Below are 17,854 nucleotides of genomic sequence, written 5' to 3' on the forward strand. Positions count from 1 at the left end.
GTAATGATGGGAGTACTATGGGTGTCAAAACATGTCATGATGCAGGTCACAGAACTTCATCAACCTTCATCACTGGAGTGTCCAGAAAACTGTCTCCACACTTCTCCCAGCTCTTGTCAGAAGACACAGATGAACGCGATGGAGCCTCTCTCCCCACGTTTTGTAAACCACTTTCGACATCATCCGGGAAGAAAACACACTTTATATCCTTCAAGTATCTTTTTCGCTACAAAAAAAATTGAATAAAGAGCAAAGACAGGTCAGGTCAAAAATGTTATTCATCACAAAATGAACAAATGGTTTGATAGCTCTTACCCTGATTCTCATTGTGGCTGCCCTGCATCATGTTTAGTTTTTGACATTAACACGTTACAACAGTGTCAACGGTGTGATTGTGAGGGGCCTGACTATGAAACATGTGATTGTTTTCATGTTACTTCTTTTGGTATGATTTACAGAAGTACCTTTCAAAACGTTTTGTAAAAATGTAATACTAACAAAGATGGATTATTACTAATTACTAATTACTAAAACAATCCGAAGTATTCGGCAGATTAAATTTACAGAATTAATTTGATCATCATCTCATCTCATCTCATCTCATCTTCATCTGCTTATCCGGGGTCGGGTCGTGGGGGCAGCAGCTTTAGCAGGGGACCCCAAACTTCCCTTTCCCGGGCCACATTAACCAGCTCTAACTGGGGGATCCCGAGGCGTTCCCAGGCCAGCGTGGAGATATAATCTCTCCACCTAGTCCTGGGTCTTTCCCGAGGCCTCCTCCCACCTATCCATAAAATAAAATAATTTGGCAAACAATCCTCTTTTTATATCTTTAAAGATTCAGATTTTAAATCATATTTGACCACTATGGGAAACTTAAAACTCAAAAATGAGATTATTTAGGCATTTTAAATTGACTCCCTTAGTTCAGCAGACCACCCATACACTTTTGTTTTTCTTCATTCCTTTTTCTTGGTTCTACTGTCTTTGTACAGTCTTTGTAGGCTATCATTAGAAACGTTATTGTTTATAACCCTGGAACATGTAAGAAAAGTTTTGGTTTGTTTATTTTGATCCCCTTTAGCTTCAACGTAGCTAGAAGCTAATCTTCCAGGGGTCCTTCAGTTTCATGTTGTGACAATACGATTTACACAATATTTAAAACATAAAAAAGTGACAGAATTATAACTGATGCAATTTAACAAAAAAAGCCAAAAAATAGACATTACACAACTGAGAATGAATCTATATCTAAATAGTTAGTGATAAGAAAAGCCCATGCAACCAACTCACTGCAGGAACTATTGTTAGAAACTTAAAACACCAGTATACTGAGTGTTTTGATTATTATTTGGTGGTAAGTTCTATTCATGCATTATTAAATCTTTCCAATAAAAAAAAGAGAACCAATGGTGTGTTTCTGTTGTAATAGTGAATACAATCTATAGATACATCAGTGAACACATGACTGGCAGGTGAAGTCCACTCAGTTTAGAGGCAGAGAACTTGCCAAAGCTAACTAGCCTGTACCTTAAAGCTAGCATGAACTGGCTAGCAAGTTAGCTAGCTAGATGGCATGTTTCTTACCTTTCTGGAAGACATGGCGACAAAATAAAGTAAGTTTAAGCCACAGCTGTAGTTTATATGTGTGTCCCCACAACGTTATCTAATCAAATCTCTTTCATTAACGTCACCCATCGTTGTGCAGTTGCAGTTTGCCGGTGCTTTCTCACGGACTGCAGAGCTCTCGTTAGCTGTTGCTCAATCTGAGGAGGAGAGGGGCGTGTTTGATTATCCAACAGCGTGGACCGGAGGGGTGTGTGTGTGTGTGTGTGTGTGTGTGTGTGTGTGTGTGTGTGTGTGTGTGTGTGTGTGTGTGTGTGTGTGTGTGTGTGTGTGTGTGTGTGTGTGTGTGTGTGTGTGTGTGTGTGTGTGTGTGTGTGTGTGTGTGTGCGTGCGTGCGTGCGTGTGTGTGTGCGTGTGTGTGTGTCATTGCTGCTGCTAAAATTAGCACAACTAAAACATATACAACCAAATTTAAATAAAACTAAACTTTTGTTTGTCTGTTTTTTGTTTTATTACATAATAAATAAGAATTTTTTATGTTTCTTGCCTTGCCTGTGTGTCTGTGTGTGAGAGAGAATGACCCAGATATATGGAATTAGATTTGTGCCAAAAAAACAAACAAAAATAGGAATTTGAGAGAACATAAAACTCATTTCAAAAATAAAATTCCCCACTGAGAGAGATACAAAGAGAATGAGGGGAGGAAGAAAGAAAGAGAGAGAGAGATTTTGTTTTCTTTGTTTTCTTTAAACTGCTCTTGATCCATTTTATGTCCTAGGATTTATTTATTGTCCTTGTTTAATAAAACGTTCTACTTCTGTACTTTATTTTCTTGTTATTATCATCTTATTAATTTATTTCCATTATATATTTATATTTTATTGTACTTAACGGGGGGATTGTTGGGTCTATGTAAATCATAAATACGTGAGTGAGGTCTAGACCTACTCTGTAAAGTGTCCTGAGATAACCTTTGTTATTATTTGGCACTGTAAATAAAACTGAATTGAATTATTGTATCAACATTTGTATAATTTGTAATGTACGTACTCGTTCAAAGTAATTATCATAATAGTTGAATATAATTATTATATATAATTATATGGATGCTTTTGTAACACTGTTGCAATATGGTCATGCTACTAAAGCTCATTTGAATTGAATTTGAATCGAGACAGAAAAACTGTTACTCAAGTAGTACTGGCAGCCTACTTTGTGCTACTTTATAATTCTACTTCTCCGGTACTAGAATACTATTTTTTATACTAATATTTGCCTATAAAATTCAGAGGCAAATATTGTATTTTTTACCCTAACTACATCTATTTGACAACATCTCATCTCATCTCATCTTCATCCGCTTATCCGGGGTCGGGTCGCGGGGGCAGCAGCTTAAGCAGCGGACCCCAAACTTCCCTTTCCCCGGGCCACATTAACCAGCTCTAACTGGGGGATCCCGAGGCGTTCCCAGGCCAGTGTGGAGATATAATCTCTCCACCTAGTCCTGGGTCTTCCCCGAGGCCCCCTCCCAGCTGGACGTGCCTGGAACACCTCCCTAGGGAGGTGCCCAGGGGGCATCCTTACTAGATGCCCGAACCACCTCAACTGGCTCCTTTTTATTTTCTTTATACCTATACTTCAGTGGTGGAAGAAGTCCTACATTACAAATTTTACTCAACACAGAAACATTACGAGCAAAATATCAAAATTTAAAGTACTCATTGTATGACGCTCCTTTAAGTGTTATACTATATACACATTATACTATTGGTCATTATGATTCATGTATTACTGTAACATTTAAGCATTTTTTATGATTGTGGCTACTCACAGTGGAGCTTATTTTAACTACTTTACATAACCTTTAGCTGAAGTTTAGTCCAGGAGCACCTCAAACCTTAACTTACACCTATAGTTAACTCATTACTCCACAGAATAAAATGTTACATTCAAAAACCATAATCAAGATATATTATTAAATAATAAAATCACCATCCCACTTTGGTTAAAGGTATGTATTGTTATTATTATTATTAGTAGTTGTAGCAGATAACTTAACTTTGTTTTAATTATGACCAAGGCAGGTTGCTGCTGTTGGAGCGACATGACAACAGTCCTGTGGACTCGAAACTTAATTTTATTACAGCTTTTCCATCCGAATCTCAACATAGCAGGTTAAACATACAAAAAGCTCACTTAACATACTTGTTTTTTATTAAATATGTAAAAAGCAGGTCAAGTTTTTCACCAAAAAAATTAAACATGCAACACGTTTTTTGGGGAATGCATGAGTGGGACATGAAAAAAAAACATTTACCATTCATTAATTATTGACAGTACATGTTTACATTCCTTTTCATTTACACAATAACTAAAGCATTATGGTGCACTGCCCAGTTCAATATTAGTACTGTAAATGCAATATTAAGAGGGTATACAATGTACTTACTGGAATATAGTATGGCAAATAATTACTCAGTGAACCGACTCTCCCTAAGACCTGTGGTTTAAAAAAAACAGTTGAAATCTGAACAGACCACAAGTTCCAGCTGAGGTTTATAAAACTTAAAATGCTGCATCATAATAAGACTAGTCCACAATAATGTTTCTTCTTCCCTATGTGTATGGCATATAAAGTTAACTCTATTACCAAACCACCTTCTATGGTGTGAATAACACATTGTTGAGCACACTGATTATCTGGAATATTGGACTTTGTGAGGATAGTTGTGAAACAGTCATAAATTGGCATTATACTACACTTTAAATCACAATTCATTGAGTGTATTGTCCTCCTTCACGAGGATGCAATTCAGAATCTCACACTATTCCTAAAGGCTTAATAATAATAAATATGGTGAGGGTTTAATGGACAGATTGTCCAATACAGAGTCAAATGTCAGTGCAACATACGGAAGGAGGTTAAATAAGAGCTACTACGAGCCCTTTCAGGGCTTTGCTTATTGCATTCTTGTGATTAATATTGTTGATATGCAAAATAAAAAACAACATAAAATGAAAAAGGGCAGAAGCTGGGAAGTTAACACTTGCACTGACAGGTAACCGTTACCCGTCTAAACTTCAGCATTTCATCACGTCTACGGTAGGATTTGAATTGACTTTCCACCCACACAGTCCTCAGAAAAAAAATCTTCTGTGATGGTCTGAGCTTGTTCTGCCAGCGGAGGTCGTCACCACAAACCTGCCACAGCAGTTCACCAAAAGTCACAAAAAACATCGAACAGTGAGCAGAGGGATACAAAAAATAAAACTGTGATGGTGCTTCTACTCAGGAGGTTGCTTCATGTGCTCAGTCTCAGAGAGAACAAAAAATAAACCATGAGGAGAAAAAAAATCTGGAAATCCTTTAACAGTTCTCACATATTAAAAAGAGTGGGGTGACTGCGGTGAGGGTTGATGGCAGTCAGTATTCATCCTGTTCCTCCTGCTGATCGTCTGGCGCCTCCTCATGGGCTTGCTGGTCCACTTCCTGTCCGTCACCCTCAGCAAGCTCTGCTCCTTCCTAAAAATAAACAAAAAAAGAAAGGGTGGACTTAATACTAGTGCTACTGAAGCACACTCCAAGGAATGTGATGTGATTACACACAAAGACTGACTTCTTATCTCTTAACTACACAATAACTTTCACATGATTTGACCAGGGAAAATGACACATGTTTTACTGATGTACAGGTCCACAAACCTATTTAGGTCAGGAAAGAGTAACAGCACAGTAACAGGTCGCCATTGTCAATCATTTTAAGAAATTGGTTTGATTGCCATTAGTTAATATATTTTTAATATTTGATAGGTATATTTACAGTTACAGTCATTACCGAAACAAAACAGTGCTACATGTGTGTTGCTGCGTTTAGTCACTAACGCACTTGCTTCTGTTTTCAGGACAATGGCAACGCAAATAAAGTTGTTGATGAAGCTTTTATTCCTGTGTCACATTTTCATTATTAAGCTGACATATAATTGCATAGTACCTTAATTACTCAAAATATAAGATGATTAAAAATGGCAACCGTATGCCAGCCTGGCAACCCCTTTTCAAAAGTTAGTGTTGAGCCCTGGCGCCAAGTGTCCTGAATCCTGTTCAGATCAAAGGAAGGTCACAGACTGACCTGTTCTTCTGAAGCGTAAAGGACCTCCATTAGCCGATCGACAAATGGGGCATTTTCTTCACCCTGTTCCTGGCACAGCAGCTCCACCTCTCGCAGCTTACTGAAGTAGTAGTCCCTCTCCTTCTCCACTCCTTCCAGTGCAGACTTTAATGTGTTCATCTACAAAGAAAAAAAATAGGATTACGTTTAGCCCTTGTTATCACGCATCTTCATTGCCTAGAACTTAAACCACAATTTATCCATTTAGTTAGATTTGTGTATATTAAGTTATTCAGGGATTCATTTTTAATCTTTTATAAACTAACTTCAATGTCAATACTGTCCAAACGGATGTGAGATCTTAATTCTGAGAGAGATTAGATAAAGAGTTCAGCAGAAATAAGATTTACATAATGTATAACAAGCCCTGCAATCATTTATTTTTTGAATGCACATTCAGGTGATAAGTATCTGTATTGATTACAACCACGTTGCCTGATACAAGTTGTCTAAAGTGCACAAGTCACATGTAACTATAGTAGTCCAGAGTCAGTTGCTTAATTGATTATTCTATTGATTGGAACTAATTATTTAGCTTATCATTGTTTATATAATCCATTGATTCTTTTAGTCATTTGTCAAGTAAGAAAACCACTGTACCATACACCCTCTTCATTTGGTTCCATTATAAATCCAATACTGGCTGCTTGTCACACTACATAAGCAAGTTCCAGCTCACTTTCAGACGGACTGGCTACATTTGCAGGGACATGTTGGATCGCACAACAGAATACCTACATGGCATTGCTTCTATTTTATATTACTGTAACATTTTTGCAACATTTTTATTACTGTAAAGCTATACATTTTATACCTACTCAGTCCGGTATACTAGCCTCATGAGACCATCCAGATCTTGCGAGCTCCATTGTATTTTACACACAGATCAGTCTAGGAATGTGCGACGGAGAAAATTTGAAGCTGTTTGACAAGTGAACGTCCAATCAGCGTTGGTTTTGAGGCGAGTTTAAGTGTGACGCAACCCATGCAAATCTGACCTGATCTAGACACATTTTCAGACAGTGGTAACCCTAATTCTGTTAGCCTTTTTTCAAACGCTAGTTTCTCTTGGATCCTTCTGTTGTAATACGTAAATTTGTGTTACACAAGCCGCAAATATCCTTTACCAACATGTTGTTTACTTTGAGAGCTTTTCCCCAACACTCTGTTTGTACATCATACGCTTCGATTGAACTGATTGGTTGATTCTGCCTGATGGTTTATCCAACAAGCAACCAGTATTCTTCCCCTTCCTAAAAGATCTCCAAACAGAGTTCCCAGATGGATATTCTGAACAAATGAGAATCAATCCATCTTGCGGAGTCAGGTTACAGGTATACCGCCTGCACTTAGATTTTTTTTCTTTTGCATGTCTTATATTTTTACCATATTGAAACACAGTGGACGTTAATCAGATCAGCACTGTTCAACAGAAAAGGTAAATTCTAATATGCCAAATGTATATATATTTTATTGATGTATTATTTTCCCATCCATCAAGATAATATTTAAAAAGTACCTAAAACTAAATAAATCGGCCCATTTAATAAATAAATTGTCTGAAAAATGAAAAACATACCCCGGTTACAGTTTCGCAAAGCTTTTTTTTTTTGTCCTACATGATGATAAACTGAATGTCTGAATGTTTTTGGACAGTTGTAGATAAAAACGAGTAATGGAGAAAAATATTTGGAAATTATTCCCTAATCAGAATACTCATTAGCTGCAGCCCTACTTTCATACCAGTGTTGTTAACAAGTAAATAGAGTCAGTGTTGGAAGTATGATATGAGCAATGTGAAGAAAACAAAGAGGCTGATGGTCTAATTGTTAGTTGTCAATTTCAGAGTGATAGTAACATTAACCATCAGAATTAAGCTTTTTTTTTTTAAATATATATACATATATAAACATACCTGCTCAGTAAGTTGTGTGACCTGGGCTTCCAGTTCCTTCTCTCCTTTGGCAGGAGTCGGTGTTGCAATTGCAGGGATCTTTTTGGCTGATGAGGGTCTGGATGTCGGTGTTGAGGACTTGGGGGTTGTTGAGCTCGACCTTGATGCTCCTATGGCAGACCAAAGGTTGATTACTCAGGGATGGATGACTAGCAGTGAAACAGTAACTTAGTTATTCTCTCACAGAAAATGACACATTATGTGCGTGTTCTGAGCGTGGAAGAAGTTAGACATTTTCAGTTGAGTTGTTGATTGTTAATACCACAGGTCAGGTAGATAAACGTGATAACAATACTTGAACAGCAAAATAAATGTTTGCAGCTAATATAACCTTCACTTTCCTTTCCGCAGCAGATGAAGCTTACCTGCGGTAGGGGAGCTGGCTGCATGGAGGGACTTCTTTGGCAGATTGAAGATCTGCTCACCGGGGTCAGGTGGGGGAATGGCATCTTGACCCTGTCTGGCTGCAACTGGGTCATACTCTTTACCGTCGTAATTGGCATCAAAAAACTTCTTAAACCACTGGATGAAATCAAGATTGTCCTGAAATCTGCCTTTAACCAGTTTCTCCACAGGAATAATCTGAATCAAGGAACAGAGGAAAAGAGAATAAAAAAATAAATCCATGCAGTTTACTCAAAGCACAAACAGTGTGAAGCAAAAGTGTAATTGCAGATACTCTGAACAACAATAAAGTAAGGTTAAGCAGACTCACCTTGTCCACATTCATCCGTTTGAAGGATGCCTGCAACAGTTTGAAATTGTGAATGTACTCGTGCTCCAGTTTAGCTTGAAACTTGACCTTCTTAAGACTGATGCAGCCAGGGAAGAGCAGATCCATGAACTGGCAATACGCAGCTCCTAAAGACGTAATAAAATGTTAGTTAAGTACATAATCCCTTGGTTGAAAATTAGAAGACTAGAGCCCAGATATAGGCTAGGATCCGTCATGTTTTCCTTTGTACAACAAAAATCCGCTGGAATAAAAAAAGAAAAAAAAGAAGCCTGGGAGCCTTTTGTAAATCCAGATCTAGGTTCCCTTAAAAAGAAAACTATTAAAGCATATTCCTGGTAACATGGCCAATATTAACTGAAGGCTAGTTAGAACTTTAGCCATTTTAAAATTGGGGTATCAGCTCAACCTGGTAGTGTGCCAGCTAGATAAGAAATAAGAGATAACTGACATAAAACCTGTGTGTGTGTGTTTGGGTTTATGTGGGCAGAGTGATTGAAATTGGATTACTTGGCCACAGCAAGCTACAAGTTTATTTATAGACAACGCTCTACCAGGGAGAGGTGAGCATGTTTCTACAGGTTGCCTCAACTGCCAGCTTACACAGAATTATTTGAACCCCGTGCTCTACAAGCAAAGATGTTATCTCTGAAACACGCTTCCCATCTCAAACTGCTTCTTTGACGTACGCAGTACAAGCAGAGGGAAGTAGATAGAAAGATGTTTTTTTTAATTCTCATCTCACCTGAGGAGAGCTGCTCCACTTTCGTATAGTTTAGACAGACAATATCGTTAACCCAGGCTGTGATGTCATGCCTGCTCATAGTCTCCTGGGTTATTGAGGTAGAATATACGTTGACCGCCATCCCCCAACTGCAACAAGAACATCAACAACACTTAAAAACAGAAGCAATGCACCTAGAAGCAAAATACGTTTCCTAAAGCCTCAGGTTAGTTATTATCAAAAATGTTGCAGATACATTTTCATCAGATTGTCTAATCAACTAGTTATGAAAGTCCAAAAACTCACAGTGCACAAAACACACTTCAATGATGCAACAAGTAACTAAAAAACTAACCCTTCAGTGCAAGACAGAAAAACATGTGTCAGTGAGTTTGTTGTGTTGCTAACTTTGGCTACACATATTTTAAAAACACTGTCAGTACATTCAAATAGTTTTCTGCATCTGTTGCAAAACAGATTATGCCAACCATTGTCGGTATCACACCTTTTTAGCAGTATACCTTTGCTATATTAACACCTAGGTTCAGGCCTTGCAGGCCCTCTTTGAATTTGTGCCTGGAATCCTTTAATCTGATTTTACCTGCATGGTAGACAGAAGCCATAACAAGTCAGATTAGAAAGATGTTGCAACTTTATCTGCTTGCCTCAAGGGTACATGCCTCACATAAACTGAGGGATATTCAGACACATATACAACGAATGCATACCATGTGCCAAAAATATGTATCGAGGATCTGAAACCTTGTTCCTTAAACTTGATCAAGCAGTTACACAGCGTGGCCAAGACACAATGGATAGACGCAAATAAAAAATAATATGACAGGGGCCTCATAATGTGTTTCCCACACATTGGGAATACCTAAACAGCCAAGTATATTAAAGACCACACTGAACTATATTCAACATTCAAAAAAAAATATATATATATAAGCAATTTAGTTGATCGTGATAGCAAAATGTAACCATTTATCAGTTCAACAACACCTTGTTTGCAGTACAGGGGGTTGTTTGTGGAAGTCCTTCAGAGCCCATTTGGTAATTGATTTGATTCTATAGGGTGTGTGTATTAGCATAGGCTATATGATAAAGTTGTACTATTCATTATATACATTAATAAAGTATGCAGTCCTGATTCATTCTAAACAAAAATAAAAACTGCAGCGTTTCATCTTAATTCAATGACGGAGCAGCAGGACATTAAAACACGCGTCTTTATTACAGCGACTGATTTGCTGTTAAATCATGCTAAGTCATCATCATCACTGTCCATTAGCACCACCAGGGTCAATAATAATAATAACAACCCTTTAGCGTTAAAGTTGAGCTATCACAGCTCTGCAGGAGCGGATCATCGGTTGACTGATTCCCTGGGCCAGCCGATCTCATGTCAACAAAGCGGATGTATGTGCTGCTTCTGCTAGCACGCTTTGTTAGCCGGGTAGGGACAGCCAGCAGACACCGGGGCTGGGCTGACGCCTCAATACAAAACAGGGGGTGGGGGGGAACATCGGGCTTGTGCTGCAGGTCATGAGGGGTTTCATGCATAAAAACATCACCCTAAAAAACACACGACTCATCGCGATATTAAGGATTAGTATAGCTGCAAAGTGTCATGTCACGATGGGAAAATACTAGCAGCAGCAGCAGCAGAGATGGCAGGAGGGGCGGCTGCCTCTGTACTCCTGCCATTTAACAAGCGATCCACTCCTCCAAAACGTTACCGGTGCCATAGCGCACCACAACACTTGACAATCTTTGACTGGTGCAAGCCATAATTTGGGGCAGAAGAAGCTATTTTAAAGAGTGGTGTGCGCCACACTCAGAGAGCTAACATGACAGGAGACTGGGACAACAGTAGGGAAAATAGCGGATGGGTGCAAAGCAAAACCAAACACACGACGAGGAGGAGGAGGAGAAGGAGAAGGAGGAGGAGGAGGAGGATCGGGCCGGGAATGCAGGTTTCTGTCTGCAGCAGTGGCTTTTTTAATGTGTTTTTTCCCTCCTACATGAAATAAAATGCGGATGATTACACTGATTTACCTGTAGGCGCGCTCTCCCCGCACTGTATTTTTCCTGTAAGGAATGATGTTGGTTCCGTTGTCCGGGACGATGTCGTTGTTATTCTCTCCATTTGGGGAAAGGGCTTGGGTGGGACCGGGCATTTGGGTCTCTAAAATGTTGAACAGATACTCTGTTCTCTCTGTGGCCAGGAAAAAAAAAACAACAGGAACGATGCAAAATGCTAAGAAAGTGCCGCACCTCCCGGTTCGCTTTGCTTCTGTCTGCGTATTCTTCACAAATCTCTGCCCCAATGACGTCGATGCACCCTGTACCACGTGACGGGGGCTGGCTGCCTGTTCCTTATGTTGGGCTATTTCAGTCCTCCAAATTACACTGATCACTCGCGTGCTTTTAAAAAAGAAAATAAGCGTGATCACCATTCAACTCAATGCTTGTCGCTTTTGAAACGCAGATCGACTGCGTGCCAACTGGGGTGTATGAATTAGATTTTTTGTTTAAAGGAAAATGCAGCCCACCCAGCTTAAACTTCAAATCTTAAGGTGATTATTTGATTACAACACTCAACAGATGGGAGTAAAAAACAAAAAAAAAATCTGATCCTAAGAGATACAAGTGGTGCAGATGAGAATGATTGCAACACATGGTGTGGTGAGGAAATGTAGTAAAATGTTTTGATTACTAACCATAGGAATCAACCAATTAAAATATCACCATAAAATACATCAGAGGTGAAGGGCTGTAACGATTAGTTGATTAATAAATCAACAGAAAATAAAAGTGATACAATTATATTGAGAATTGTAATACACAATTACTCCATCTAAACAGATAATTACAAGCATATGACTCAAATTTCTCAGAAAATGCGATGTGAAATATTTTGAAGGAGTAAGGCCATTTGAGGGCTGCACGGTGTTTGTTATATCACACTTTACATTGTGACTCGATGTGATGCGATTGGCAAACTGGACTCCAACTGGCAACCCTCCGGTCACAAGCTCCTAGAATACAACATATAGCCTCATCTATTAATTGTTTCAAGTCTTTTAAAAGCACAAATTCAATGGTTCCATCTTTTAATGTGTGAATATTTTCTATTTTTAATTATAGATATCTGGGCTGGGAGAGGGCTCTGGGAATTTGTGATGGGTATTTTTCTATACATTCTATAGACCAAACCATGAATCGATGAATCAAAAAAATAACACGTGGTAGAATAATGGATTATGAAAATAATCCTTATTAATCCTAGTTATGTTTTTACATGAAATAATGAAAAATACACAACATCACCATTTCCTAAAGCCTAAGGTGATGTCTCCAGGTGTATTGTTTTGTTTGACCAATAGTCCCCAATATATACCACAATTAATTCAGTTTACTATCATAGAACATTAAGAAAACCAGCAAGTATTCACATATGAGTCTCCGACCAGTACATTTTACACAATAAATGACTTGCATAATGAATTAATTATCAAAACAGTAGACAAATTATTTTCTGTCAACCAACAACTAATCTACTAATCATTCAGCTCTAAAATGTGCATACATTTACAAATATCTAGCAGGGGTGCAACAATATATGCTTTATCATTCATACAAACATCTAAATTCAATACACATGCTGTTGTGTTGCAGTCCTGTGGTTGTTTGTGTTGCCACAACCGCTTGCCGTTTTTATATTGTAAAACATTTCTTTTGTTTTGTGTTGAAGAAGTGCTGAGCAACCATCTGTATGGCTCAGAGAAAACTACGCTGTTTCATTCAGCCCTTGTGCTGCATTTAATGGTGAATTATCAACTTATTTGTTCTGTATTGAAATGAAATTTTGAATTTGTCAAATTGTGAGTCTGACAAGATGCCCAAATGTTGCATGAATCATTACACCCCTAATATGAAAATATCCGTATGAGTCAACTCAGTCTGACTTTATACGTACATGGTTAGTAATCACTGGGATGAGAAGCTTCTGTATGTGGACCAGCAGGTCAGGTATTTAACTGGCGTGATGGAAAACTGATGTGATGACACAGCAGTCTAACAGCAGCAGGAATTGGATGCTTTTAGTATGTCCAGCCGATTGTACGGCCTTTAACTCTCCAGATGTAGCTAAGACATCTGGGGAAAGGTACAGCTTTCTATGCGATTCTAGAAAGTTGTTTTACTGCCTTGATTTTTTTCCTGCCTTTTGAATACCTTGTTTTGTTGCTTTATCTAAAAGGCAAAGAAGGAATTTCTATGCAAGTCCTTTAGGTTTTTATTTACAATTTAAAAACACACAGTCCAAGAAATGCAGGTACAGATTGCGAGATCTATACAACAATCCATCTTCCACTGTCATCAGTCCAAAAGTCAACTTGATGAGTAATCGTCCAAACTTTTCTGTGTTAACAGTTTGTCCTCTGAGTTTCTTGATTCAGTATGAGATCAACTAGTAGTCTTGTCAGCAGTCTAGTAGACACTAAACAAAAGGTTTCATATTACACATCTTTCTTTGCTTCTTCTGGTACAAATCATCAAAGTCTCAGTGGAAAGATCGCATCATTTAGAGGCCTTTTCGACAAAGACTTAATTTTTTTTTCAGTCAAAATGGCGAGTAATATTTCAAACGGTCCCTCAATACTTTTAAAATTGCACAACATTTGGTCACCATCTGTGTGCTCACTTAAGAGTTCCTCTGGTGCCACCATGAGGCCAAAGTTGAGGCCACTTTTTTACCTACATACAGAGCCTGTAGACAGTATCTGATTTCTCTTAAATCTCATAAAGATAAATGTCTAACAAATGAAGTCTGAATAATTTTGGCCAATAATATTGACCTCTGTTTCTCAGTTTTGTCTTATTGTACCAGTTAATCCAGTTTTCACTACACTACACTAGCCTACTTAGTCTATATTGCTCATTCAACAGGATTTTCATTCTCCATACTTGAAGTATAGCCAAAGCTTTATGGCGTCGCCTTCTCTAAAGCTTTGCTTTGAATACGTTTCAACACATATTTCAAATTCCAACAGTGTTTTGCTGTGAAATTATAGCCATAATTTACATTATCACTCACATTTATTCAGCTTAAACTAATCACACTGGACCTTTTAAAGTCACATGTCGGCAAAGAGGATACATGTGCCGCGGATTGCATCTTTGACTGTAACTGCAATAATTCACCCTTGTACTAAAATGTGCATTAAAGCTGCTCTTTTAAGTGCCTTTAAGAGATTAAAAATAATCAAGGCAGTGGCATAAATGCAGATAATCCATCTCTTGTGTAGTTATTCTGTATTCAGGATCCCCTGTCTCTACCTGGTCAAAATTGCTCTTTGGTCTTTACAAAAAATCCTGCAAAGCCGAACACAAGGCATAACCAAGTGCTAATCTCATTAAATGTCCAAACTGTGGACACAAGAAATGTCTCTGCCAAGAACTGAAAGAATACAGTGCTACATTTCTACTCAACTAATGCAAAAGGCCCTTTCAGACAGGAAAGGGACAACTGCAGCATATTTGTCTCATTGCAACTACACAAAAGTAAGCACAGAGGTCTGCTTTGTATCTGACAGCACGCAGCTTGACCCCATGGACAGAAACTGCATTTCTCATCTGTGCCACTGCTAAATTGGGTGGCAAAACTATCACCAGGCTGTCGAAACGAACTTGCCACTTTCCAGTCTGACCTGCCTTCTGCCACCACAGAGGTGAAGCATCCATGTCCTGTTTAAAATAAATGTGACAGTGAAGAATTAAATCTGTAAATTTAATAGTAGACCATAATGAGAGACACGTGCCTTCTGGGCCGGTTTTTGGTTAGACCTTCATCAACTGCCGAGGCATTGTCCTCCAAGTTGCTCGTACCAATAAGCTAGGATAAATGAAAAACCAAAGACATACCTGTCTGTTGAAGGTGCTATACTCGAAAAACTGAAGAAAAAGTTGCCTTCTCACCAACCATTCCCCATATTGTCAAATATTGATGTTTTGGGACAACCCTCAGTGTCTGATACAGACGCACAAGGTACTCATGCACAAACAGGTACGCAGGGCAGGGTTATTAAGATAAACGGAAAAAGGTTTTTTGCCTTTGTATTTAGAGCAGAGCACCTTTAACTGACCAACACAATGCATTGGCAAATGACGTTGCACTGAGTTACAGCATAAAGTTAAACAGGTTCTCCCTTTTTGCCAAACAACCCAGTGTTTTTTTTTAATGCAGTGCTTATGTCTGTCTAAACATGGCATCAAAGGTTTGTTGAACTGAGCGTTTATAGGAAATATGCATCAGGAAAAATAAACGCCAGCCAAATTATGTGTAAAATACAGTGCTGTAACTTTGGGTGACAGTGATCTCAGTGCATATACACCATGGATGTTGCGTTTTGTGTTGATTGGGGTAACAGGGTTTAAGGAGCTATGATTGAATCAGGTGTTTAACAGACTAGAAACACATTATGTAAGCAAGATAATGTAGCTATAACAGCTGTTTTGTTTTGCATTATGTGCATGCTGCTTGATTTAACAGTCAACGGTAACGCTGTAGGTTGTTACACTAAATCACAGAGGGAAAACAGAGCTGTGCTTGCTCTCTCTCCATTCATAGCTCACCAAGCTTTCTCTTGCACTGGGTAATAAAGTGGGTGGGTGAGGGGTGGCAGCAGCTCCACCCAACAGACCCAGCCCTCAGCGTTCAAAAAATAGCAGGGAGGTCCAGTGGTATCCTGAATTGCGGGTTGGGCTAATTCAATTTTTTTACTATAAAATTAAGGATACTATTCAGGGTGCATCATATCGACAAAGAGAGGATGTGTTTTACAGTCAGGGGTGTGCACAAAACATTTCAGGGGAACCTCAAACCTAACAAAAAATGAGGGGAGGGCCAGGAGCAGAGAGGAGGGAGCATCGACTCATATCTTACAATGGTATATTTTAAGCCAATACTTTAAAGCGCAACATGTGTGTTCAAAAGAAAGTTTTATTTTGCCTTTGTAAAATGGCAATTTTGAAAGCAAAGACAAAAGACCAAGGAGCCACGGTCACCCCCTCCTCTTCTCGCCTGTCCCCACTACAAGCCACTGTTTAGAAATAAGCTCTAACTGTGGAAAACACAAGTCAAGCTCATTTCTGAGGTTTTTCTTTTAAAGTAACTCAGCTAACAGCAGTGAACCTCGCGAATGAAGCTAGCTGAGCTTCGTGTGACAGTTAAATGTGAAACGATGACTGGACAGCAGGGCACTACACAGTAAAACAATGGCAGAGCAAAAAAAAAGGTGTTTAAGCAAGCGAGACGTTACTTACAGTGACGGTAGGACATCGTATTCAGCTAACCGCCAAGTTACAGTAAGCTAATTGTGTTCCTGCCAACACTTTGTCAGAATAGTGACAGCCGACATATGCCCCGGACCCTGGGTAACATCACCGTACGAACCAACCGACACACACACACGTAATGCGCTCCGGTTTCGGACATTTTTAAACAGCATATTGCACGTCTCAAAAGAGATAACAGACCGGGATTGTTCGGCAAAGCAAATGAGACTCACCAGTGAACTCCGATCTCCAGGTTACAAGGTGTTAAAAATGCTTTTTTTCCGGCTGAGTCACCCCACCCTCAAACCGCCCGTTCTCACTAGACGCTGAGCTTAGAGCGGGGCAGCTGATTGGACAATACGTCCCCGGTGTCGCAGCTGATTGGTTGACTAGTGACATCTGTCGAAAGTTTGACCAATCACGTCTTGATGCGTTGATCATTCGGAACATCCGTCAGCTTTCGGTCTTGTCACTCTGTGTCACATCACTTTTCCCACAGAGGAACGCAAAAGGTTTTTGCTAAACTGATAAATATTTATTTAAAGAAGAAAAATTACTCAGTTCACCATAATTTAAAAAATATTTTTCTCCCTAAATAAAATTTAAAAGTATGGCAATAGGAAACAGCAAGCATCACAAAACAACGGGTAGACATAAACAAATAGGGCCTACATAGCCTAATTTAAAAACATGACAACTTGCTTTTATATATGCTTATTATTGTTATATTAGAGAACACTGTTTTGTGTTGTTGTGAGTTGCAATATTGCCACTAGACACTGGAAACTAATTGGCAACAATTGTTGTTAATCACAAAAATGTTTTTTTGTTTGTTTTGTTTTGTTTTAAGTTGAATATCTGAGACATCTTGGGTGTTCCAGCTTCTCAATTGATAATTTGCTGGGTTTTTTTTTCTGTGACATCAAATATATTTAAAGATTTGAGGAAGAATTAGCCTTTTTTAATATCGTCCAAATATAATTCTACATTTTCCATAGAGGGAAATACAGTGCACAAAGTTTGCATCATGATTGAATAAACCTGCTGTTAAGCTGCTGACAGAACTGCATTCCTCATGTTTTAACACCAGGGTGCAGTCATGCACCTGATACAAGACGAGAGATATCTGGAAGAGGCTTGGTATGAAATTCAGCTCTATTGGCTGCTTTGCTAACTAAGCTGATAGAGTGGAGGCAGCATAGACCAGATAAAGAAAGGACATAATGTGGGCAGATTAAATCATTAAATTATCCAAAGACCTGGCGATTGATGCTGTAGATCTATCTGTCTATAAATACTGTTTTTAATTGTAGAAGGGACACGTTTGTGTTGATGTCTTTGAAAAGTACAGATAATGATGAAGA

General features: G+C 38.7%; 2 protein-coding genes across 3 annotated transcripts in view; both read right to left on the reverse strand.

Annotated features, from left to right (window-relative positions):
- spidr (scaffold protein involved in DNA repair) overlaps positions 1 to 1,729 on the reverse strand; it is a 35,881-nt gene extending 34,152 nt beyond the window's left edge. The window contains exons 1-2 of the mRNA XM_083928363.1: positions 1,588 to 1,729; positions 65 to 226 (exon numbers count right to left, since the gene is read on the reverse strand). Of these exons, the coding sequence (XP_083784489.1) occupies positions 65 to 226; positions 1,588 to 1,602 (177 nt within the window). The 5' untranslated portion in view covers positions 1,603 to 1,729. The remainder of the gene's footprint in view (positions 1 to 64; positions 227 to 1,587) is intronic.
- Positions 1,730 to 3,768: 2,039 nt separating this feature from the next.
- On the reverse strand, positions 3,769 to 16,760 carry mapre2 (microtubule-associated protein, RP/EB family, member 2). Of its 2 annotated transcripts, none has more exons than XM_083928449.1 (7): positions 16,724 to 16,760; positions 9,168 to 9,295; positions 8,405 to 8,550; positions 8,055 to 8,271; positions 7,651 to 7,799; positions 5,697 to 5,855; positions 3,769 to 5,089 (listed from the first exon to the last, which is right to left on the reverse strand). In XM_083928449.1, the coding sequence occupies exons 2-7, from the start codon at positions 9,286 to 9,288 to the stop codon at positions 4,991 to 4,993; spliced, it is 891 nt and encodes a 296-aa protein (XP_083784575.1). In that variant the 5' UTR covers positions 9,289 to 9,295; positions 16,724 to 16,760; the 3' UTR covers positions 3,769 to 4,990. The 2 variants fall into 2 exon arrangements, with proteins under 2 accessions (XP_083784575.1, XP_083784574.1); XM_083928448.1 differs by lacking the exon at positions 16,724 to 16,760 and adding an exon at positions 11,208 to 11,454.
- Between the last annotated feature and the right edge of the window lie 1,094 nt (positions 16,761 to 17,854).

Source organism: Echiichthys vipera (assembly GCF_963691815.1).
Source record: "Echiichthys vipera genome assembly, chromosome: 15".
Classification (NCBI taxonomy): domain Eukaryota; kingdom Metazoa; phylum Chordata; class Actinopteri; order Perciformes; family Trachinidae; genus Echiichthys; species Echiichthys vipera.